Raw genomic sequence first — 22,376 nt, 5'->3', positions numbered from 1 at the left:
TTGCTTTTGGACTGAAGTTTCTATAAACTCGATTGGTCTGTCTCTAAAGGCATGCAAAACCGCAATTTTCTGTGTAGACAAACGACTCGAAGTTTGGAAGATGGAACTCATAGACAATCTCTGTGATTTGGAGACTAGTCTTGGCACCAATATTCATCATGAAATCATGGCTCTCTCGGGCAATGACACCTCCCTTACTACCGATGATTATCATCAGCCACAACCTGATGATCATCAGCTCCCTATCAACTTCACTCAACACATTCAAAGCTTTTCTCAAATTTCTGATGATCCAAATCATGACGACGTCTTAGTTGCTCGTTCCACAGCTCATCTCATGAATGGAGATTTTCGCCAAGAAACCGGAAAAGGAAAGGCACGTGCGTATTATTGCATACAAAATTATATAGTTGCTTGTTGGAGAGCTAGCTAGCTTATATATGTCGTCTGGTTAATTGACCATGGGATTGATCATGCATGTATGCTTAATTTCTGGCTAGATTGATTTTCTGAGATTCGTTTTCTTTTGTTATTGAAATGCGCGATTGGTGATTCTTGGCAGTCGTTAGGAGGAAGAAAGAGAAAGAATAGTGAAAAGGATGGAGAGAAACTAAAAGAAGTAATTCATGTGAGAGCTAAGAGAGGCCAAGCTACTGATAGCCACAGTTTGGCAGAAAGGGTATAAATATATCACTTCTTTTTAAATTGCATTATGTTACCAGTAATAATTCTCTTGTTAGTTTTCAAGGCCAGATTTTGAAGCACAATTAGCTTAATTATCTTGACTTAATTAAATAGCTAAAATCCATAATATTCTGATAACTATACTGTTTACACGGATGTGAAATTATATATTGACGGGATGTTGGTCTCACGCATTTGCTTAACATGCATGGTATTATTAGCTAAGAAGAGAGAAAATAAACGAGAGGCTGAGATGCCTGCAAAATCTGGTTCCAGGCTGCTACAAGGTATGCATAATTTGATTAACTTCTTGTCGCTTAATTTGAATCATCTACGAAAGAAATGAATGATTATTTTCCTTTGAAAGATTTACTGATGTCGTTGCTCTTTTTTTATGGTTTAATTAATTTGCAGACAATGGGAATGGCAGTAATGCTGGATGTGGTTTGCAGTTACGTTCAGTCACTGCAGAACCAAATTGAGGTGAATCATATCTTAAATAATTAATCATATCATATCATGGAGATTTCTTACATAATCATGGATCAGTGATCATATATGTCCAATAGAATATTAACAAAGTGCTTTGTATTGGTGGTTTCCAAGTTTCTGTCAATGAAACTTTCTGCAGCAAGTGCGTATTATGATTTCAATACACCAGGTGTGGATGCTGTGGACGCAATGCAACAGCAGCAGGTATGCATTTACACGCTTACGCAAATATATATGTGTGTGTGTGTGTGTGTATCCACATTAAATTATGAATTTGCATAGACTATAATCAATATACGGAAATGTTTTTCAGATTCATTCTTTCTTCTCATGCACATTCCTATTTACTTTTTATTTTTTAATCGGAAAAAAAAAAAAAAAAACAAAGGAGAATTCATGAAATTAAATACATAGGAGTGTGCATAAATCATTTTCCGTATCAAATATTTAAGGTTGTTAATGAGCTTTTAAAAGATGAAAGTGATAAAAGCGAGCAATGTGGAATGTTGCAGGGGACAAGTACTGCATATCCGGAGGTACAAGAGATGGTAGTAAGATCAGAAGGGTATGGAGGACTTCCTCACTACAACAACGCAACATGGCCTATTTGAGAAGTGAGAGTACGCTCAATCTTCTTCAGATCCCATGCTCCTAAGCCCTACATGTACATGTGGAGACAATGAAGCACAAGACGACGATCAATGCCATCTTCTCTAGCTTCCATGGATCCCATAATATATACAATAAAATATTCTTTTTTCATGCTTATATATTTGTGTAGGGTGCAAACGAATCTTGTACCATATAAATGAACCAAAAATAATAAGATAGGAAAGGTTGAGACAGATCAAAGTGGTAATTATATAGATCATGCATGATTTGAAGACAGCTTCATTGATATATAACTTGATTTGAAAGAGTCATCTGTCGTGTGGATATATATGTGGGTTTCTAAGCTTACCCTTAAGATTAAGGGCACTGATGTCCCAACGCGGTTTTGAGTGCTGAAAGAGAGGCAGCTGAGACTGGTGTATAGTATAGAAAAGTACACCATTGTCTATGAATCCCCTAATTGGCCACTGAGGTAAACAAAGGGACATTACCTAAACTTGGATTGTTGGGACATTTATCTAAACATAGATCGTTGGGATCGTGCATGATTCACATGGAACGAGTTCACAATTATGTGGCGTTTTTTGTCCAATAATAAATTACTATGTGTAAATTTTTCTCCACGTGAAAATGTATCATTAAATCAGGACGTTACGTGACAGTGAACCCGTTCCATGTAAGTTGCTCTCCCGAAAAGGGCAAGTTTCAGGGACTCTAGACTCTAGTTATAGTTGAGGTGGGTGGAAAAAACTTGTGTGAGTGTCCCGATTATATCATTCGTGGAGCACTTCTACAAATAACGAATTAAACTTACTACTCACACACAAAATAAAATTAAAAATTATTGTTCATTCTTTATTCGTTCCATATATTTGGATCCAATCTCAACTATGGCCCAATTCACTTCAAGAAGAATAGACCAATGGGCCGCAAAACTTTTTTCACGCCAGACTAAAACATTTTATTACTTTCTAATGTGATGTAAATTGCTTGGGTTTTGGCTCCAAGAATCCAAACAAAACCTCCCAGGGCAACCACCGGGACCTCTCTCTCTCCTCCAAGCGCTGCCCGGCACTTTTGATTGAGCGGAGCTGCAGAGATGTTCCGGTTCCAGGGCCTGCGGGCATTTTCAATTGCTGACCCCACCCACGTGACCCTCCCCTCCTACTCGCGTGTCATCCAGACGTCGCTCCACCTCCGCCATCAGTCAGTTTCCTTCCCGACGAAGTGGCCACGTCTCCGATCACTCCCCACCGTCAGGAGCTGCACTGCTCTCGCATTTGATTTCAAAGGTCTCAAAGGGTACTCCCTAAAAACGTTCAGTTTCTTTGTTTAATTTGTCGGCATTCTCTATGTTATACCATTGTAAATTAATTAGTAATGGTTTCGTTGAGTGTGAGATCATATTGTACAATGTGCCCAAAATCAGTCAGAGTTTTAGAATTTGAAGGACTCGTTTGATAACCATTTCGTTCTTAGCTTTTATTTTTCATTGTAAAAGCAAAATGGACCTAATTTCTAGGGGTTTCTTAATATGTAGAGTAAAGACTTGCCTTTTTTGACTTGGCAGAATGAGTGAGTTCCTTGATGTGGAGCTCAAAGTCAGGGATTATGAACTTGACCAATACGGTGTCATTAATAACTCATTTTTTCAATCTTTACAATTTTTTTAAACAAACTGAGTTGTTGTGCTTCAATATTTGATCAGGTTATCATGAACTTCTGGAAAGGGTTGGCATTAGCGCTGATGCAGTTGCCTGCATTGGCGAGGCACTAGCATTGTCCGATTTGTGGTTCAAATTCCTCGCACCTCTCAGAGTATGCTTCAGTAATTACGTCTGGATATCTTAAGATTTTATTTTTCTATCACGATATCGATACGCATGTTTGTATCCCTTAACATGGTATGTGCAACTAGAGTGGAGATAAGGCCATCTCCAACCGACCCGACCAAAGAGTTATAGGGCTAAAAATAGTTTGGAATAAGACGAAAACTGTCGACCGAGGGCTAGGCGAAAAGGCTTATGGGCCCTATCGGGCCCAAACCCCCAAATCAAGCCAACGGGCTGGCCATTTCCAACCAGCCCAGCCCTTCAACGCCAGAATGTCAAGTTTGACATTTTGTCAGCCCTCCAACTCAGCCCTAGCTAATGTCATGATATCGTCAGGTTACCGTTGAAATTAGAAATTTTTTTCCTATAGATACCTACATCATTCCTACAACATTGAAAGCTGAAGATAAGAAATATCACGTAGATAAGAAATCCTATCTAAAATTTCCACAACCAATTACATCTCGACATGTTTGGCTTATGGTCCCTTGACCTCCTCGGTTAGAGATGGTATAAAATATGCCTAACACTGTTCATTAAAATATAATTTCTTACAAGACTATAAAACTAAAAGAAGCCCTTCGACCCTCCTTCGATTGGAGGTGACCTTGTCATACAGGTCAGGCTCGCTGGCTCCTCAGCTGCTCGCATTATGGCATTGGGCCATTGTGGGTCTTGAAGCATCTTGACGGGCTCGACATAAATCGTAACAAACACCTTACAGGCATTGGGCCACTGTGACTCTGAACTGTGAGTATGGGATCTGAGCCCATTCGGTGTCTAGAACCGGGCAAGATTGGAATTGTGACCAACTAGGTCGAGCCTCCGAACAAGGTAGTTGGATTACTAGGACACCACGTGTGTGCTTGTAGTTTTGACTCGTAGTTAGGACTTGCTAGGAGCAGGCACGCAGGAATGACAAGTCATCTCATTACTGCTGTCTGGAGTTTAAATGACCATCAAGGCAGGCACAGACAAATGTGATTTGCCTTGCCTGCAAAGAAAGAGAGTGAAAGACACAGAAAGAGAGAGGATGGAGGAGCAGGGAAAGCATGAGGAGAAGAAGAAGGTGATGGTGGCGATCGACGAAAGCGAGTTTAGCCTATACGCCTTCAATTGGGCGCTCGAAAATCTACGCGACACCATCCAGAGTTCGCAGCTAGTCGTGTTCACCGCACAGCCCATTGACTTCGCTTCCACTTATGCTGCCAGTTACGGAGCTGCCCGTAGGGTCTCTAAATCTTAATCTCACTACCTATTTTGTTGGAGTTACCGGTTTGTAATTGTATGCTTGATCAAGCCGTTGTTTTCTGATTTTTCTCTATACATTGTGCAGCTGCTGAGTTGGTAACATCTTTGCTTGAAAACCACAAGAAGGCGGCGCTGGCTTTGTTGGAGAGAGCTAAAGAAATTTGTGCCAAACATGGGGTACAAATACAATCAAAGTTCCTTTCTTTTCCTTCCTAAAACTACATCTGATTTTGCGAAAAATTCCTCGTTTTCGACTGTGCAGATTGTTGCAGAGACAGTGACAGAGGTAGGCGATCCGAAGGTGGTGATATGCGAAGCAGTAGAGAAACACAACATCCAGTTACTTGTGTTAGGCAGCCACGGTCGCGGAGGTATCCAAAGGTATGTGCGTTCTTATTCAGTTTGGTGTGTAGATGGCTTAAAACGAAGTGCGAAAATCGCTTTCTGATTGATATGTTCTGTTGGGACAGGGCTTTTTTGGGAAGCGTAAGCAATTACTGCGTACATAACGCTAAGTGTCCTGTTCTTGTTGTGAGGAAACGGGATTGAAGACTTACATGTTCTCTTGTTCTTCAAGTTAATATCCAAAAACCAGACTTGCATCTTCCGCAAGAAAATGTTGCGTGCTGCTTGATAATTGTTGAAATTAGAGTCATGTAATAATAGGAAACTTCATGATTGAATAAAGCATGTATTTGACGGTTTGATTAAGTGACACGTGTTGGCCAACATCAATGATTCATATCTTGATTGTGGACTATACTTTGATTGAAAGCAATATTCTGGAACTTTTTCATTGTGCGCAACACTAGTTGGACATCATATCTTATTATATAAAGAAGACTAACGAAAAATTAAAAAAAAACTTCACTTTTAATGAAAAGTTCTTTTTTTATTATATAAAGAAAACTAACGAAAAGTTCAAAAAAAATTTTCTTTTTAATGAAAAGTTCTTTTTTTATTATGTAAAGAAAACTAATGAAAAGTTTAAAAAACTTCATTTTTAATGGAATTTTTTTTTTAAAGGTATAGTGAATAGTACCAGGGAAAATTATAAATGTGGTTTTTTGTTAAAAGTGAACAGTACCGAAAGTGTTTTGTTAAACCTCCTTATTATATAAGTAGAGTGAAATTTTATTTTTGAAGTTCTTAATTTTTCAAGACAAGTATCTCACTATTTGTATAATAACATGTGGTATACTAACTTGTATTCCAAACACACTAAAAAAATATCTTAAAGAAATATCAAAGTTTATATTTTTTGACAAACAATAATGTTAGTTGGTTAAATTACTAATTATTAGAAGAAAAAAAAATATCAGTAAAGATCGAACTTGGAGCGTACTAACGTAATTATTTTTCTGTCAGTGCGGTAAAGCTTTATGTATCAATAACTAATCATGTCCAACAGTTAACTAGTAATGCCTCACGTTCTTTCATCAAATCCATCAAATTCTCAAATCTGGACCATTGAATTTGATTTAACGGTTAAACTTATTATAATTTTTAAAGAAGTCTCATGTTTGTAGTCGTTTGATCAAATTTCAAAGCCTGAATTTAGAAGGGGATTTTATTTACACATCTTAAATTACTTCCCTCACATCTTTTTAATTTTTTAATGTTTTTTTTATCAAGTGTTAGTGGTGTGTAGAAACTATTAAAAAAAAATTATAAAAATGTAAGAGAAATAATTTGAAGTGCGTGAATATAATCTCTCATTTAAGAATTAGCCATATTTGATGCAAAGAATCCGTATTTGATGCAAAGAATCAGAGTGTCCCAATCAATAAAATAATGCATTGATAAGATAAACATCGCACGTCAAAAATTCGTTTCATAATTCCGGAAATGCGACACGTAGTGATTGGACTTTGTAGGGCGGCCCACTAGAAAGTTTTCACGTTTGTCACAATTGAGGCCAATTTAGTCAAGGAGAAATTCAAATTAAGTGGCTTAATTTAGAACTTTTGAGACTAAATATTTATGCTTTTTTTAATATTTAATTACGCTTTTGAAGCTTTTAATTAAGATGCTTTAATCTGAGTCAACGTAAGCATTAATTTATTTATTTACATATCAGCATTTAATGTATATTAAAAAAAAAATTATTAAGGTGCTTTCACCTGTATTTTTATTTTTATTTTTTATGAACGAACGGTATTATTACATATCATAACCGTTCATATTATGAATCACACAATAAAGATCATCTCTGAAAAAAATAAATTAAAACTAAGATCGTTTAGTCAATCTATTGTAGTAAATACATAAACGGTTCGTACTGCTTTTACCAATGTCATTCATTTGTTATAAACAGTTTGATGATTAATCTTAATTTTAATTGATTTTTTTTTGTGGAGATGATATTTATAGAATGATTTATAATATGAATGATTTTGATTATTCACGAAGTTCTATAAATTGAGAACGAACAATTTTGAGAAATTTTGAAAATGAGTTATTACTCATCTTTGAGTAGCCAAGTATTGTTCTATCGTAACCATTAGAAAGTTTTTTTAATAAAAAATCAAAATTAATTGGTTAATTTAACACAGCTCTACAATCATTTTTGGAACCTAATTTCCGGGTCATCAATTTTATCCTCTCTTTTTTCACTCTCCAACGTACCCAATAAAATCTGTGTTTCAACTTTAAATTGTATGCACGCTAAATGGAAATGTACCAATATGAAAAACGAATTAGAATTGCATAATGTATCTAACGATTTGGTACATAACTACGTATTAGTAGTTTAGTATGTATCCGAATTAAAATTACATAACGTACCAATGATTTGCATATCCGAATTAAAATTACATAACATACCAATGATTTGCATGTAACAAAGTTAGCATTTCAAATATAGATTCTAGTAAACTCGCGCACCTACATCAAAATGTTTTATTGTTTAGCAAGTTGATTGTAATACCGCTAGTTAATGACATTTATTTTTACATTCAGAATTTTGTGTTTCTCCTTCTCATAATTAGATGAATTTAATGTTGTTTCTATTGATTTTTTTTAATATCATTCAAATAAAAAATAAATAAATGGAATTAGAAGCACCGGTAAAACGTAAACTTGACGAATTTATGAATGAGGATCCTCTCCGATCCTCTTTGTGAAGATTATGAGAATTATTTAATCATATTCGTTCATCATACATCGTGCGAACATAAATTATTGTAATTTTTTATTTAAAATTAAATAAAAACAGTACCTGACAAAACCTAACCATACGATGTATAATGAACGAACGTGATCGGAGGATTTCTAAATGCTTTTAGAGGATTCTGATGCGATGAAAACAGAGCAAACCTATCTAAATCCTAATATGTGGGGTCGGACTAGGTGTTTGACTGGCAGTTTTGACCTGCGAAAACCCGTCCTCTGTTTCTTCAACTACCATTTTGACAAAATCCATCCCAAAAATCCGATAAATAGAGATAAAACTGCCCTTGGTTTTGCCAACGAAAAACCGAAGCAAAAGATTTGGGAGAGGCGAATCCAAGAGGAGAAGAAAGAATGGGAGAGGCGATTCCAAGAGGAGAAGAAAGAATGGGAGAAGCGGTTGCAAAAGGAGCCGAGAAGAAGGTGATGGTGGCCATTGACGAGAGCGAGAGCAGTCATTACGCTCTCATGTGGGTTCTCGACAACCTCAAAGACTCCATAACCGACTCGCCCTTGACCATCTTCATGGCTCAGACTCCCTCCAACGGCAACATCACCTTCTCGGCGTCGCTCGGCGCTGCTCGCATGTACTATCCTACGTCTTCCAGTTAAGTTGTTCAGAATTTCTTCATGGGGTTTTTCTTTTGTTCTTTTTAAGGTTGATACCCTAGACATAAGTGGAGATTTGAAATCTTCTGACAAGTTGTTTGTTGTTCGTGTTACGGAATTCAGGTCAGGAGTTTGTTAACTGTTCCCAAGAAAGTCACAGGAAGTTTGCGTTGGCACTGTTGGAGAAAGCTAAGCAGATATGTGCTAGTCGTGGGGTAAGGCCACAGTTCTTCATCTTCAGTCACAAAACATTATGTTTGTGTATATACTTTTCGTACAAGTGCTTCTTTTGAGACTGCTTTTGTTGGATTCCCTGCTTATTGTTTTTGCTATAGCTGATTTTTGCAAAAGCAGTTGGGATTTTTACTAAAAATCTTACTTCTTAGTGAATTACTTAGAAGTTCTTATTGAAGAAGCACCTAATATGTGTTTTTCCAAAAAATGCTTGTGACCCGAGCACTTTTATGTTTACCAAACTTTGTCGAAATCACTTTTGGTTATTAGTAACCGGTTTTAGCCCTTCCAGAAACTCTTAAACATGCACTAGGTAGTAGGTACAATGAATTATTCAACTGTGAATTTTCACAAAATCCATATTTTTTATATGGCAATTAAGCCCATCAAGGTGCTCTGATGAGGTCCTTGCAGATGCATAGCATCTTTGGGATATTCCACCCCTGTGAAGCAATTATTTAAGTGTACCATTTTGTTTTCCATAGGTAAATGCAGAGACAGTCACAGAAGTTGGAGATCCGAAAGCTGCCATATGTGATGCTGTCAAAAAACACGGCATCAAGCTGCTAATTGTAGGCGAGCGTGGGCTCGGAAAAATCCAAAGGTTAGTATCATTTCATCAAATTTTCTATTTTTGTGTGTGTGTGCCTGCATTTCATTTAGGGGTCTGACGATTTTGATGTGCCGAGCCAGGGCAATTCTTGGTAGCGTCAGCGATTACTGTGTTCAGTACGCCAAGTGCCCTGTCCTCGTCGTGAAGAAATCAAAAGCTGAAGCTCTTGCTTGACATATTATTCAGTATGTGAATGTTTCTACATCAAAAGACTATAGTGGAACATATTGTGTTTAGATTTTGGATGATTCAGCTATCGATTGACTATTGTGTTTAGTTTTGGATGACACTGGTATCGATTGAACAACGACGATGTAAGAAACTAATTAAGCAGTAAGATATATTATACAGGGTTTGTAATTGTTCAAGTGCTTGAAACAACGATATTTCTAGAACAATAGATAACAACATAACTACAAGTGCAATATCTTTAAATTTAGAGGCATATGAGCCTCTGGAAATCTTGTTAACTTCAAGCAGAACAAGTGTTCTGTCACCCGAAGATGCGGTTGAGGGTGGCTGCTAGACGGACACCACCTTGAGCTAACCGCCTATGGACTATTGGTAGCCGGGAGAGGAAGTATTCGTCTGCAAATTAACAATGTTTAATTTATTCTCTTCATTTTTTTTTCTCCTCAATTTAACGAACAGACGAGCATACACTACCATTAAATTCAAAACATTCATGCTTACCTTCTAGCACTGAACCTTCATCTGCACCCTTGTATGCCCAATCACAAGCTGCTTTGATGCCTTCAGATGCGTATCTGCAAATAAGTACCCCGGTAATTAAACTTGGTTAGCGAATCGTCCAGGCCGAGCCTTGCTGATCTTATCATCAAGCAGAAACTTAACACAACCAGAAGGCTCGAAAACATGAAGTCTCGTCAAATTTGTAACATAAGCGAATAATACATACACGTCGGGGCACGCTGTCTTGTTTAGGCTGCAGGTCTCCCAACCCTTAACTTGATCTGACCATTCAGTCTGTTTTCAAAGAAATATTAAGCATCAAAGGACAGACTTTAGGATTCAGACATTTCAGAAAATATTCTACGGCAGTTGATGTTGTAAGGTACCGTAATGTTCTGTTTAATCGCGTCAATTAGTTCTTCTACGTTGGAATGGTAGAATCTCTCTTCTGCTGTATCAATTATGTTGGAATCCCATATCTGTATGCACCGTAAAATTTGAAAATTTAATTACGTTTAGTAGTAGTTTGTGGAAATTTTGAACTGGCAAATGAGACTTACATGATGAAGATTTTGCTTCGTTGTGTACCAGTGAACATCAATTGTGTTGCCTCCCTTGTCCGGACCAAAACCTACATGCAGAGGCTGCGTAACACGCGTAAGGGTAACTTCACATCATTTGTGTTTGGTTATACAGATTGTGCCATACCTGATGGATGTCTCCTATGAAATGGGAAAGAAATAGAAGCGCCTGCGTGAGGTTATCTGATATCACAATATAAACAAAGTTAAATAACAAAATATGGTCACGTAATCGTATAGACCAACTATGGAACGGAATCTGATATATCATCGATAATGTATTGATATGATCATCTCTATCTAGAAAAAGGAAAGGATTTACATTTAGGTTGAGAAGAATGGCTACTGTAGGTGAGAAGCTGAGTGGTATAATTGTTAATTGCCCCCGCAACACAACGCCCCTTCTCTGCAGTCTCATCTTTGCAGTCCCCTGGAGATTAATCATTAGTAATTACATTATTAATTAGAATTAATATTTATACGTGCACACTAATCACATGTTTAAAGGAACATACTATTGTACTGGTAATTGCAAACATCAGGAGTGTTAATATAGTGAAGGGCAGATGACCAGTGGTAAATAAACTTGACATGATCTGGCCATATGCACAGGCTGCCCAAGTCATTCTGTGCATAGTCAGGAAGCAGTTGCTTCACCGCATCCGCCGCCGCCGTGCTCAGCCTAGACTGCCATCACATCACCCAAAAGAAAAAACACACCCGAACCGTTACTAAAAATTTAACCCAGAGGCAAAATATGGTACATCTTTTTTACTCTAGCCAACTTGGTTAAGTCGAGATCGGAGAAAAATAAGAGTTGGGTAAGAACCTGAGCAATTCTGCAAATTGTGAGATGCCCATCAGTTCCCCAGCCGTGAATCACAGGAAAAAGAAGGAGCAGCGAGCACAAGGTAATAACAATCTTGATCCTGCCACACTCCATTACCTCCCTTTCCTCCCAAGAAACAAGAATTCTGAAGAATGCAGCTAATAAATGACGGATTTTCTCTGGTTTTAGAGTTGGTAATAAGAACACAAATTGGAAAGGAAATTTATATTGAATTATGTGGATGTCATTTTACATATAAATTAACTTTTGTTTTTGGCAGGGATGGAGATAGGCTTTCACCTGATTGAATCATGTGGATGACATTTTACAAGCACGACAATGGTGGCTCTCTGCGTTCACACACTAATCGGCTGCGTGCTTGAAAAGGAAGGCAACTTTAAAAAGGAAGAGATTATATGAAACGGGAAATGGTGATGGAGGTGGGAATGTAACGGTTACGGTACGTGCCGTAGAAAGCCAAGCAAACAGAATGTACCAAAGTATCCCGGAGTTCCTGTACTTTCTCTCAATCTTTACATTAAGTCTTGGATTGAAGCTTCTCTCAGTTTGACTTGGCATCAACGTTGATGCAGGTTCTTGCACGGGTGATGCATGCATTAGTATTTTTAGATTTTTCCCTCAAATTCCTTGGAACTCTCGAAATACATTTCAATATTTATGTTTGGATCTTCTAAGTTTTTCTTCTACATACGTACGTTCTGTATGCATTCTTGGATCTGTGATTAATTGGGAGAATTCATTAATCTTGTTTTCTGTCAAATTGTTAATTACATGATCCTTCATATGCAACTAAGGTGGAGAGGCTAGGGTCGATGTCTCCTCAGGCGCTCAAGCTGCCAAATCGAGAGGTTTGTCGTTCGATGGCAACTGACTTGTAGTTCAAATAATTAAGAATATTTATCTTTGCATAACTGTACCAGAATCCATCTTATACTATAATAATTCTTAGAGATGTGACCGTGGAAGATCATGCATGTTCAGTAATAAGTCTTAAGGCAAACATAAGGCTAGAGAAGGGCTAAGCTAACATTTTCCTGCCTCCACCCATAATATATTATTTTCTTCTTAAGCTATTTTTTTTTATAAAAATATTTTTACGTCATTTTCTTGTAAATAATGCTGTAGGCCCAGAAACTAAGATGGGCCATCTCAACTTGGGTAGAAATTTGAATAAACTGTGGGTCTTGAGCACACGATCCATGCAAAACAAAAACAACAACAGCAACAGCGTAGGCCCATTTCGTTGGATTTCAACATGAAGACGAAATCGCCTTCGGTCCAGCTTCAAATTTTCATATCTCAAATTTCACCCCCTTTTCTTCTGGGACCAACTTCATAGATTGAATTGAACATATGCTGAAATTGAATTCAAATCAATAGTTTGAAAAGCAAAGATTAGCTATGTTTCACACTCCTTAGCTAGAAAGATACGTGGCCATGAAACAGAGATTAAGTGAAACAAAATTGAACAATATACTAACTATTGCTTGAACATGGAAGAATTGAAATCGTAGATCAAAACAATATGATTCGATGGAGAGATAAAATGGTGGCTCTTTCCATTGTGCAAGCAAGATTGGTTGGATTAGCCCACTTTTCTGTTGTGTATATATTTACTTATACGGCTTTCTTAAAACTTCAATACTATGTTTGATCTCGAAGAGAATGTACAAAAAATTCTTTTAACATTCAAAGTTTGTAGAAGTGAAGATTTGCTTCTAATTAATCAATGAACATCTTGTATTTGAGAAAAAATTAGTGGCAATATAAGTAGAACTTTCATGTAACACATTTTTTTTTTTTTCGGTAACTCTTTCTTCAATCATGTGATGAAAGAAATAAAGAAAAAACGAGTTGGAACAAAAATATGTGAGATTTTCAACGCATATCTTGTATGCATCTTCAAATACATAAAGCGAGTTGAGTTTGAGATTTGATTTGATTTTGATTTTTTGGTCGTTGGGTTGTTAATAATAGAAAATAATGTTTAGACGGGATCAAACTTAGACCTTATTATGCCGAATTAATTATAATAAAATGATTGATAATTCCAACTAAAAAGGAGAAGAAATGACCAGAATATGATCATAGTCTTTGTATAATCTAATCTCAAAGTCAATATTTTTGTGGGGATGGGATGGTCATTAATTACTCTCTTCCCGTACGCGTAAAGTTTGGCTCAAAATATTTATTAAGACCAATGCATTTCACGTTACATATTTTATATGCCTTTCAATTTCCTCAGCTGCAACCTCCTAATTATTTCTACGTATAAGGGATTGCCTTGACTTTTTATATGTTTTGAAAATAAAATTAGAAGCTTCACCAAGTAATTTTATTTCATTACCAGTGTTATTCATTTACTCATTTTATTTTTTACGCACTTCATATTAATTTATGTCTTTTGATAATTTTTTAATTTGTTTGATCTGACAAACGAAAATTAAAAGGTATATAAAAAGATAAAAAGGGGTCCCAAAAAATATTGCTTGCATACCCCCATAAATTAGTTTTAGACTTTTTGGATGATTGGGTCCCTTATCCCACTTGGCTTGGCTTGGCTTGACTTGACTTTTAGTTCGTCTCTTTTTATTTTTATATTTTCGTTGTTGTTACTAGTTGAGTTCTCATTAGTGGTCTTTGAGATTGGTTTTCACTTACACAAAAACTAGAGATTTTTCCATATTCGGAATACAAATTGGTAAACTACGTTTTTTTTTTTTTTTTTTTTTTTTTAAGCAACAATGTGAATTGTATTCATAGCAATTCAAAAGCAACAACATATTACATAGACAAGGAAAACTCTCGCAAAACTAAATCCTACTATCAATCAACAAAACATCAATAATTACATCGAGGGATTCTTCGAACCAAGCGCACTTGCACGATGAGGATCGGGCATAACAAGCAAGATGGTGATCATATGATGTGTGAGCTGCGATAATAAAGTTTCATTAATATCGTTATAGTATCATATTGACCGTGACCATAATGATGTGTGTATTTGGAGCATATACCTACCACCTACCTTTTGCTTGGTAAACCATTGAAATTGAAGAAGAAACCAGACTCAACGACCTCGTTTTGCACTGATTAATTAATTGGGCCTCAAATCAAAGCCCTTAATCTCTACATTAAGTAATAATTGTTTTGGATTTGACAGTGTAGCTGTCGCTGTGTATTAGCAAAGAAGTGCGCATCATGCGAAACACACTTAGGATTGAAATTGTACCAAAACCAGAAAGGAGGTGCGTCTGATTAATTTCTTATAAAAGTGGAGTCGGTGAGTCACTAAATCGTGCAACAGAGGGCACACACCAGCACACCTCTAAAATAAGAAGAGAAAAAAAACCCAACCCAATGCTAATTGTAATCACGCTAATTATCATTAGTGTTCAAGTGATAATGAGTGAATACCTAATCGTGAAAAAGAAAAGTAAGACACCTACAATGTTATTGGAAGTATAATGAAATCTTCATGATAATGATTAAATAGCTAAATGATAGATGATTTGGACGAATTTTGTGAAAATAATATTTGAATGAATAACTGAAAAACGAAGTGGTTTGCCAATAGTGAATTGCGCGAATCTTCCTTTTCAATTTCCTGTGACCCAAACTCAAAATTTTATGTAGTATAAATTAAATTAGTTATATCATTTGCTATTAAAATAAATAAAGTGTTTAAACCTTAAATATAAATTTATAAAGTGGCCTGAAATATTACGGGTTAATAAAGTATTAAATGATTAATTTAATTAGCACTTGTACTCTCATTTCACAATAATAATTATTGACAAAAATATGCTAAAAAGAATCTTTATAGACTTTATGCTACCTTTTTTTTCTTTTTTTTTTGTAACATAATTAATATATAATATTTTTAACGTTATACTATGAATTGACAGGAAATTTATAAATAAAAAAAAAATCATACTTTTAAAAGCGAAGTTGGCATTTTTCTACCACAGCTCAAAATACATAGATACCAACAAAAAAAAGGGTTAGGATGACCAAGCAATGAGATTTGACTACGTGTCAATATTCGAGTGTGGAACCGTCTAGTCGCCGACCAACAAAGGTTTTGGACCGGCTCTGCAAGTAAAAGCGGAGGATCACATCCTCCTGGCTGGCTGCCAATGAGTCAGCCACACCGAATTCCATGAATGATCCAATTTGTTTTTGACACGACAAGTCTTTATTTAGTGTGACTATTTGTCTTTTTAACATGGCTTCACTTTTTATCATATTTTTAATTCATACGCAAGTGATATATATTAAATTAATTCAAACGATAGAAACGAAGATTCAAACTTAAATATTTATTGATATTTGATTATACGAAATATACTTTCTTACTGTAATTGGTGGATTTATTTGTATTATATAACTTTCTTTTATACAATTAGATTTATGTTAAATTTGTCTAAACTTGACTGGAAATTGTAGTTTAGGAGTTATTGATCCTTCGTCGTAACATACTAATTGTAGTTTAGGGTTTTATTTTAAATTATTGAATGAGAATTCGTACTAATGTGCATAAGTAAAGCACATATGCTCTTAATAATATTTGAATGACATGTTTATAATGTATTAATTACATATATTATAATACGTGAATTAAGAAGACGTAGTTCCTTACATAATTCAACATTTTCCAGCCACGTTGTATTACAATTGCAAAAGGACCGCTACGCTTTTCTGACGTGGAACGGATGGCCCTGAAACTTCCATACCAAGTCGTTATGTTCTACATCAGTCTTCACGACTAAAACATTTTTTTAATTTCTGGTATTCCCTCATTCCAAATTTCCAAGTAATTTCTTCGAGTCTATATAATCGCAAAGCCCCTCCTTCCTAAAACCTCCTCCGCTTCTTCTTCTACTCGTCCTCTTCCTCTCACCACCGCTCTCAGCCATGGAAATTCCGGTGCTCAACATAATTACCGATCTTCCATCCCGCCTGACATCGCTGCCGGACCCATCTTTTCTTTCGCAGAGTTTGTCGTTTCCCGGAATCCAAAACGTCTCTCAAGCTTACAGTTTCTGGACATGGGGAGCTCTAGTCCTCGCCATTCTAGCTTCCTTCGGCACCCTCATCACTATAATCAACATTTTTGTCATCAGTCTCCGCCGCCTCCGGATATTAGACCCGCAGCAGCTTAATCAGCAGCTCCACGACGGCGAGTATTCAGACGTCAGCGACGACGACGATATCTGCTCTGCTTCTTCGGCGTCCTCCTTATCCGATGAAGATTTGGAACCCGAAATATCGTTCGACGACGAAAGTAATTCGATTGGGAGAGATGAACAATTCCACGTCAAAGGCTCGGGTTATTACGGCGAAAATGGAGTGCAGAATCATAATTTTGGACTCCGCCGCCGCCGAAGCTTCGGAGGACATCGATTCTCGTGGTCCGACTTCACGGCAGGCAATAGCGTCGTAAAACTCTGGGACGCATCGTCGCCGACCACGTTTTTGTCCGCGGACTCAGCCCCGTCGGGGCTCGTGTCTATGGGTGTCTGGGACGCGCGCGTCGGATGCCGGATTCCGGCGATACTCGCGGAGTGGGGCCCACAGATCGGAAGAATAGTTGGAGTGGCATCTGGTGGCGTGGAGAAAGTCTACGTCAAGGATGGCGTAACCGGCAATTTTACAGTCGGTGACGTGAGGAAAGTGGCGTCGCCGTTAGGGAGTGTAACGGAGGCTGACGTGGATGATACGTGGTGGGACGCCGACGCCGTTGTTGTGACGGACCAATCAGCCGTGAGTGGATGTGACTCGGCAGTGATACGGTGTTGTAGCGCGGTTAGGTCTTATCTGCTGTAAATTATTGGTACGAAACAACAGAAATCAAATAATGCAAGGTCATTATTTTGTAAATATCCTTTAATATTATTTACCATTTTTTATACCTTTCAATTTGTTTTTCTTTAGCTTGTAATCAACAGAAAAATGGCAAATTACAAGCTTCTTACTAGCTTCCTCTAGTGATGGAATCGAGATTATTTTTGGATCTCACAGTTTGAAGCCAATAAAAAAAAATCGAGACCACTCATTTTAAATTGTATGACCTTATTAATCCGTTCACTCATCCATTATACAAACCAATGGTCCAGATCTCTCTCTTCCTATCTTGAACAATTTGGATTACTCTATCGTGGACTGTGAGATCCGAAAAGGACCTAAATTCCTGGTGACGAAGGCTCGATAGCTGAGTCGATAATCTTCTTCTTTGCGGCGTGTTTTGGTTGTTAATTGTTAAACAAATATAAAAGATAAATTGTGTATTATACAACTTCAATGTTGAATGTGGCCGGAAAGAATCTCACCAACCAAATAAATTGTGTATGCTTGTGAAAAAAAAAAAAAACAGAAAGATGGATGTAATCTGCGATGCCATTGTTTGAAGGTACAATTGTTCATGGGGCATGCCTTGTAAAAGTAGAACTATGCTTCGCCACTGAAAAGTCAAATCACAAATGAACATGTGTCTGAATAATTAAAATTGAAAACTATAATTAGATGTTTGTCTATTTGTGATTAAGTTTCAGCAGCGAAGCATGGTTCATAAAAGTAGGTAGCAATGCCACTAATGCAATGGGTTCAACATCATGCTACAATTCACATAACATGTTGTGCTCTCCCTTTAATCAGCATCACATTATCTAGCTTTCTGGAGCATGAGAATCCCGAGAGGGGCAACAAATTTATATAGATAGAAAAAGATCCATATCTTTTAGATGTTATGGTTAAGCAATAAACCGTTTGCCTCCAAAAAAATGAAACATAATCGGGACTACTCAATCACCCATATATATACATACGAGTACATATATATAACTTGGAAGTGTTAGAGTGGCTAGATCTAGCTTCTTATTCTTCACACTTCCTACGAGTTTGTAGAGAAGAAGCTTCAATGCAGCTTGTATGGCACTCTTGTATTATTTTTATATAATCCGCCTTATGGATAAGAGAAATGCAACTTGAACATCCTACGTTTTTTTGAAATTTCCACATTTAGCAGGAAGTTTAATTTTCTAATGACAGATAGGTCCAGATTTCGCATGCTTATCTTATGCTAGACTTGGTCCATGATTAACACAGAGGTAACTTGCAGGGCACAACTAACTAGTTACGTGACCATTTTTATATTTTCTTCCCACGAAAACGCACGTCGTTTCCCGGAATCCCACAGATTATTTTAGTACCAGAATATGTTGTAGACGTTGTCAAAGGGGGCTCCCGACGGTTTGAGTCAAATGTGTGATTGCTGTTTAGCTTTGGGCCTAACCCATGCAAACCCACGGACCATAGTAACATTTTTGTTGATCGGACTTTTTCTCAAACCATTTTGGAGCACATGTCTGTCTTTTAACTCAAAATGGATATTTGGTGCGCCTAGGATGATCCGAAGACATTGTAACCCCCATTTTTTGACAAATGATAACGTTAGCACTTTAAATTATTAAATGTTAGGCAAGAAATAAGATCGGTGGAGATCGAACTCGCATCCTATGAATCATCGATAGAGATTGAACTCGTACTAAGATGCATAGGTGGTATTGTTTTTCGTCACTACAATAAAGCACCATCTGTATATCGCCCAATTTTGTGCCTATGTTTAATGGTTAAAAAATGATTTTCCCACTTTTTCTGTTCTTCTGCACATTCTATCTTATTTATGCTCCGTCGTGAACGAAAGTGGATGCGCTTCCCTAATTGTTTCCGCGGCCATTTTGATCGCATATGGTCACTAGTTATAGATCTCTACAAGTCGGTACGCATCTAATAAAAAAAAATTAATAAAAACAAACAGTAATTGAAGGTTAATTTTGTAAACCACACACGTTGTAAATCATATTATTAATCCCAAATTTCATTGTAAACCACACACGTTGTAAATCATATTATTAATCCCAAATTTCAATGTAAACCACACACGTGGTAAATCATATTATTAATCCCAAAATTCAATGTAAACCATGTGGATCTGTTGACCCTAAAAAATGCCTAGCCTACATCATTCGGTTGAATGCAGGGCGTGCCAACTCGTCGGCTGAGCTCAGCTGGAGAGTGAATGAATGTTGATGTGGCATTGGGCGTACTGATGACTTTTGAAATTTGCGACGGCGGCCGAGGAAGGAATACTTCTTGGCCTTCGAGTTCTGGAACCTGAAGACAACGTTGCTAGTTCTGCGAAGTTTACTATCAAATTCAATTTTCAGTGTGTCGAATGTCATAACTTGGTAACACCTCACTTTGTTGAGAAGGCCAAGGAGATGATCTCTTCCAACAAGGACTTAGAGATTCCTGCTGATTGAGGCTTGGATAGATAACCAGTTGGTCTTGAAGTAGTGTTGTTTATCCAAATTGAAGGTGATCATCGGTCGGCTGATTCTACGACTTAATATTGTTTATCCAAATTGAAGATGTGTTGGCGAACAAGGGTAAAATAAAAAATCTAAAGATGTTTGAGAGGTTTCACATAAAGTGAGAGTTTGCGCAGTGCAGATTTGTGTGTTGATTTGAAGGGGCTTTGAATGATACCCTCTCCTCTCTATTGATAGTAGTAGTTCCGCATGGTCGATTTAGAGTCCCACTTGAACTATAATTCCTTGGTCGAATCCAAATAGGTTTCGGCCAACCCTAGTTCATGTAAGATTCTGAATTCCACCCTATTATCGTCCAGGTTTAACCCTTGATTCTTGGCATATTTTCTTATTCGAACCATAACTAGCTTTTGAGGACTCCTTGTTCTACTAGGACTCGACCGACCCTTCTATTCAGATAAGATTGTGTTTTGATAGGATTCGACCAAACCTCACTAGGCTGGGTTTTTCTTGAAAATATTTTGAGATACCTGATGTCCTGTATACGGGCCGAGCCCATAATCCCCTCGCCCCAAAATGTCATTTTGGGTCCAAACAGGATCTTAACTAAAACAAGATTCAATTAGCTACTAGCCTGGCTACGTGTGGCATCGTCAAACCAGTATTCATGTTTTTCCAGACTACTCGTGTAATTGTGGTTGGTGGTCAAGTCAAGACTTGAGGCGTACAGGAAGTTGCACAGAGGGCTTCCTGTTTCTAATGCAGTAGTTGTGCAGAATTATATAACATGTCAACGTATATGCGTCATAAAGTTTGATAATGCTAAGTACCCAAAACCTTATGAAATTTCAGAAGGGTCAATATATTTAGTTTCCAGCTGCCAATGGTAACTCAATATATCCCCTAACCCAATTGAGGTTAAATGTAGAGATTTAAAATCCCAGAAATCCATACCCACATTTAAGTTAAGGAGTAAAAACTAATTAACAAAACAAGAACCATGAATGAATTAATGAATGAATTAAGCTATGAACAAGCAATGGACTTTTTCTATCAACATACAAAAAAACTGAATAAAAGAAACAGATAAAGAATCAATTAACAGTGGTAGCAAATAACTAACTAGCTCGATTGGATAATCGTCTAGTTGCTTATTAGTTGTTCATCATGTAGTCAATATTCTGGGAGTCCTTTGATGAACTTGAACATTGATGGAGATATCGAACCGCCGAAGTTCGGAGACGCATGCGATGAGGAATCGGAGAATCTGTAAAGCGGCCTTGGCGGGCAGAAGAAATCCGCTGAATTATTTGAGGTCGGTGTAAACAATGGAATATCTGCAAAATACGGGCTAGGGTTGCTGAACATGGCATTGGGAGAATATCCGGAAGATGATGAGCTCCCCACTTGATGTTGAACATTATTAATCACACTATTATTATCGTAATTCCCACCACCACAATTAATCTCATCCGTCAGATCCGAACACGACTCGTTTCCATCACGGCTGCGGCTAATAGCAGATTTAGTAATGTCTGTATTGTCGATATGGTCGTCTTGACACGATGAAACTTTCACGTTTGCATGATCTTCATGAGTAGTGTCAGTGTCTTGGCTTTGGTCGTTGACGTCGTCGTGAGTATTATCGGAGCGCGAGAGGCCGGTGAGATTTTGGACCAAGGCCATGAAATCGCGCGCCTGCGCGTGGATGATTTTCGGAGATTGGGTGTAGATGATCACCGGCTGCCGCTGCTGCTGGTGCTGGTGGTGTTGCTTCTCCGTCTTGTAGGCGGCGGCCATGCGGGGATAGTTATTGGTAGGTTTGTGGATGAGATGGGAGCTTCGGTTGATCTTCAACGGGGAGGGACGGCTTCCGTTGATCATCATCTGGTCCCTCCTAATGGATGAATGTTGTACTTGACGATTATCATCCAGCTGGAACTTTGCAGGGTTCATGCTCAATGATCTGTTACCTAATTAAGCTAACTAACTGATCTTAATAGTAATTAGGTAGCTCCAAAATGAAAGGATCAGTTAATCAAGAAACTAATTAAGATTTCGAATAGCAAATAGAGAGAGAGAGAGAGAGAGAGAGAGAGAGAGAGAGAGGATGACATTAATTTGATTAGAGGGAGAGAGATGTGTGATATATAGAAGGAGAGTATGAAAGAAAGAATGGAAGCCAAGCCAACATTTCTGACTGTTGACATTTATCATAGTTTTATACAAAAGAATAATACTATTAAATGGGAAGAATATTGGCAAACTGCTATCCCATTCGTCCATTGCCATTTGCCTTATGTTTGAGGTTTGGTTGTCCTCTTGGGCGCATTTGTTGGCTGCCACACGCAACGTCGGTGCCGCTCGGTCAAGCAAAACTATTTTTTATTTTTTTTCTATTTTATTAATTGTGGCTCTTCT

The 22,376-nt window shown here is 37.4% G+C and overlaps 7 protein-coding genes across 7 annotated transcripts; 5 read left to right on the top strand and 2 right to left on the bottom strand.

Annotated features, from left to right (window-relative positions):
- LOC137736449 (transcription factor bHLH75-like) lies at positions 1 to 2,059 on the top strand. Its single transcript, XM_068475715.1, has 6 exons — positions 1 to 376; positions 563 to 679; positions 906 to 971; positions 1,099 to 1,167; positions 1,291 to 1,380; positions 1,689 to 2,059. Exons 1-6 carry the CDS (start codon positions 101 to 103, stop codon positions 1,785 to 1,787), a joined length of 717 nt encoding a protein of 238 aa, XP_068331816.1. The 5' UTR covers positions 1 to 100; the 3' UTR covers positions 1,788 to 2,059.
- Positions 2,060 to 2,887: 828 nt separating this feature from the next.
- LOC137736363 (uncharacterized) lies at positions 2,888 to 3,639 on the top strand. Its single transcript, XM_068475644.1, has 2 exons — positions 2,888 to 3,080; positions 3,497 to 3,639. Exons 1-2 carry the CDS (start codon positions 2,888 to 2,890, stop codon positions 3,637 to 3,639), a joined length of 336 nt encoding a protein of 111 aa, XP_068331745.1.
- Positions 3,640 to 4,557: 918 nt separating this feature from the next.
- On the top strand, positions 4,558 to 5,582 carry LOC137737440 (uncharacterized). The gene is made up of 4 exons (XM_068476911.1): positions 4,558 to 4,846; positions 4,957 to 5,048; positions 5,134 to 5,252; positions 5,342 to 5,582. The coding sequence occupies exons 1-4, from the start codon at positions 4,573 to 4,575 to the stop codon at positions 5,418 to 5,420; spliced, it is 564 nt and encodes a 187-aa protein (XP_068333012.1). The 5' UTR covers positions 4,558 to 4,572; the 3' UTR covers positions 5,421 to 5,582.
- A 2,725-nt stretch (positions 5,583 to 8,307) lies between these two features.
- LOC137737196 (uncharacterized) lies at positions 8,308 to 9,858 on the top strand. Its single transcript, XM_068476602.1, has 4 exons — positions 8,308 to 8,649; positions 8,775 to 8,866; positions 9,371 to 9,489; positions 9,579 to 9,858. The coding sequence occupies exons 1-4, from the start codon at positions 8,397 to 8,399 to the stop codon at positions 9,670 to 9,672; spliced, it is 558 nt and encodes a 185-aa protein (XP_068332703.1). The 5' UTR covers positions 8,308 to 8,396; the 3' UTR covers positions 9,673 to 9,858.
- LOC137737194 (endonuclease 2-like) lies at positions 9,814 to 12,256 on the bottom strand. The gene is made up of 9 exons (XM_068476601.1): positions 11,602 to 12,256; positions 11,288 to 11,459; positions 11,095 to 11,202; positions 10,900 to 10,955; positions 10,752 to 10,835; positions 10,578 to 10,670; positions 10,418 to 10,485; positions 10,192 to 10,265; positions 9,814 to 10,086 (listed from the first exon to the last, which is right to left on the bottom strand). The coding sequence occupies exons 1-9, from the start codon at positions 11,713 to 11,715 to the stop codon at positions 9,992 to 9,994; spliced, it is 864 nt and encodes a 287-aa protein (XP_068332702.1). The 5' UTR covers positions 11,716 to 12,256; the 3' UTR covers positions 9,814 to 9,991.
- Positions 12,257 to 16,328: 4,072 nt separating this feature from the next.
- LOC137737919 (uncharacterized) lies at positions 16,329 to 17,536 on the top strand. The gene has a single exon (XM_068477503.1). The coding sequence runs from the start codon at positions 16,540 to 16,542 to the stop codon at positions 17,449 to 17,451; it is 912 nt and encodes a 303-aa protein (XP_068333604.1). The 5' UTR covers positions 16,329 to 16,539; the 3' UTR covers positions 17,452 to 17,536.
- A 3,592-nt stretch (positions 17,537 to 21,128) lies between these two features.
- On the bottom strand, positions 21,129 to 21,755 carry LOC137736362 (VQ motif-containing protein 20-like). Its single transcript, XM_068475643.1, has one exon. The coding sequence runs from the start codon at positions 21,753 to 21,755 to the stop codon at positions 21,129 to 21,131; it is 627 nt and encodes a 208-aa protein (XP_068331744.1).
- Between the last annotated feature and the right edge of the window lie 621 nt (positions 21,756 to 22,376).

This window comes from Pyrus communis, chromosome 6, assembly GCF_963583255.1.
Source record: "Pyrus communis chromosome 6, drPyrComm1.1, whole genome shotgun sequence".
Classification (NCBI taxonomy): Eukaryota; Viridiplantae; Streptophyta; class Magnoliopsida; order Rosales; family Rosaceae; genus Pyrus; species Pyrus communis.
This window is presented reverse-complemented; position numbering and strand designations above follow the sequence as displayed.

What these genes read in the sequence shown, in the direction of transcription:
- LOC137736449 (XM_068475715.1), top strand. Translation starts at nt 101, where the DNA reads ATGGAACTCATAGACAATCTCTGTGATTTGGAGACTAGTCTTGGCACC. An exon ending in AAGAAACCGGAAAAGGAAAG is followed by an intron (nt 377 to 562) that starts GCACGTGCGTAT and finishes GATTCTTGGCAG; the next exon opens with TCGTTAGGAGGAAGAAAGAG. An exon ending in GCCACAGTTTGGCAGAAAGG is followed by an intron (nt 680 to 905) that starts GTATAAATATAT and finishes TGGTATTATTAG; the next exon opens with CTAAGAAGAGAGAAAATAAA.
- LOC137736362 (XM_068475643.1), bottom strand. Translation starts at nt 21,755, where the DNA reads ATGGCCGCCGCCTACAAGACGGAGAAGCAACACCACCAGCACCAGCAG.
- LOC137737440 (XM_068476911.1), top strand. Translation starts at nt 4,573, where the DNA reads ATGACCATCAAGGCAGGCACAGACAAATGTGATTTGCCTTGCCTGCAA. An exon ending in TGCCAGTTACGGAGCTGCCC is followed by an intron (nt 4,847 to 4,956) that starts GTAGGGTCTCTA and finishes TACATTGTGCAG; the next exon opens with CTGCTGAGTTGGTAACATCT. An exon ending in AAATTTGTGCCAAACATGGG is followed by an intron (nt 5,049 to 5,133) that starts GTACAAATACAA and finishes TCGACTGTGCAG; the next exon opens with ATTGTTGCAGAGACAGTGAC.
- LOC137736363 (XM_068475644.1), top strand. Translation starts at nt 2,888, where the DNA reads ATGTTCCGGTTCCAGGGCCTGCGGGCATTTTCAATTGCTGACCCCACC. An exon ending in TCTCGCATTTGATTTCAAAG is followed by an intron (nt 3,081 to 3,496) that starts GTCTCAAAGGGT and finishes ATATTTGATCAG; the next exon opens with GTTATCATGAACTTCTGGAA.
- LOC137737919 (XM_068477503.1), top strand. Translation starts at nt 16,540, where the DNA reads ATGGAAATTCCGGTGCTCAACATAATTACCGATCTTCCATCCCGCCTG.
- LOC137737194 (XM_068476601.1), bottom strand. Translation starts at nt 11,715, where the DNA reads ATGGAGTGTGGCAGGATCAAGATTGTTATTACCTTGTGCTCGCTGCTC. An exon ending in CGATTAAACAGAACATTACG is followed by an intron (nt 10,486 to 10,577) that starts GTACCTTACAAC and finishes CTTTGAAAACAG; the next exon opens with ACTGAATGGTCAGATCAAGT. An exon ending in AAGACAGCGTGCCCCGACGT is followed by an intron (nt 10,266 to 10,417) that starts GTATGTATTATT and finishes ACTTATTTGCAG; the next exon opens with ATACGCATCTGAAGGCATCA.
- LOC137737196 (XM_068476602.1), top strand. Translation starts at nt 8,397, where the DNA reads ATGGGAGAGGCGATTCCAAGAGGAGAAGAAAGAATGGGAGAAGCGGTT. An exon ending in GTACTATCCTACGTCTTCCA is followed by an intron (nt 8,650 to 8,774) that starts GTTAAGTTGTTC and finishes TACGGAATTCAG; the next exon opens with GTCAGGAGTTTGTTAACTGT. An exon ending in AGATATGTGCTAGTCGTGGG is followed by an intron (nt 8,867 to 9,370) that starts GTAAGGCCACAG and finishes TGTTTTCCATAG; the next exon opens with GTAAATGCAGAGACAGTCAC.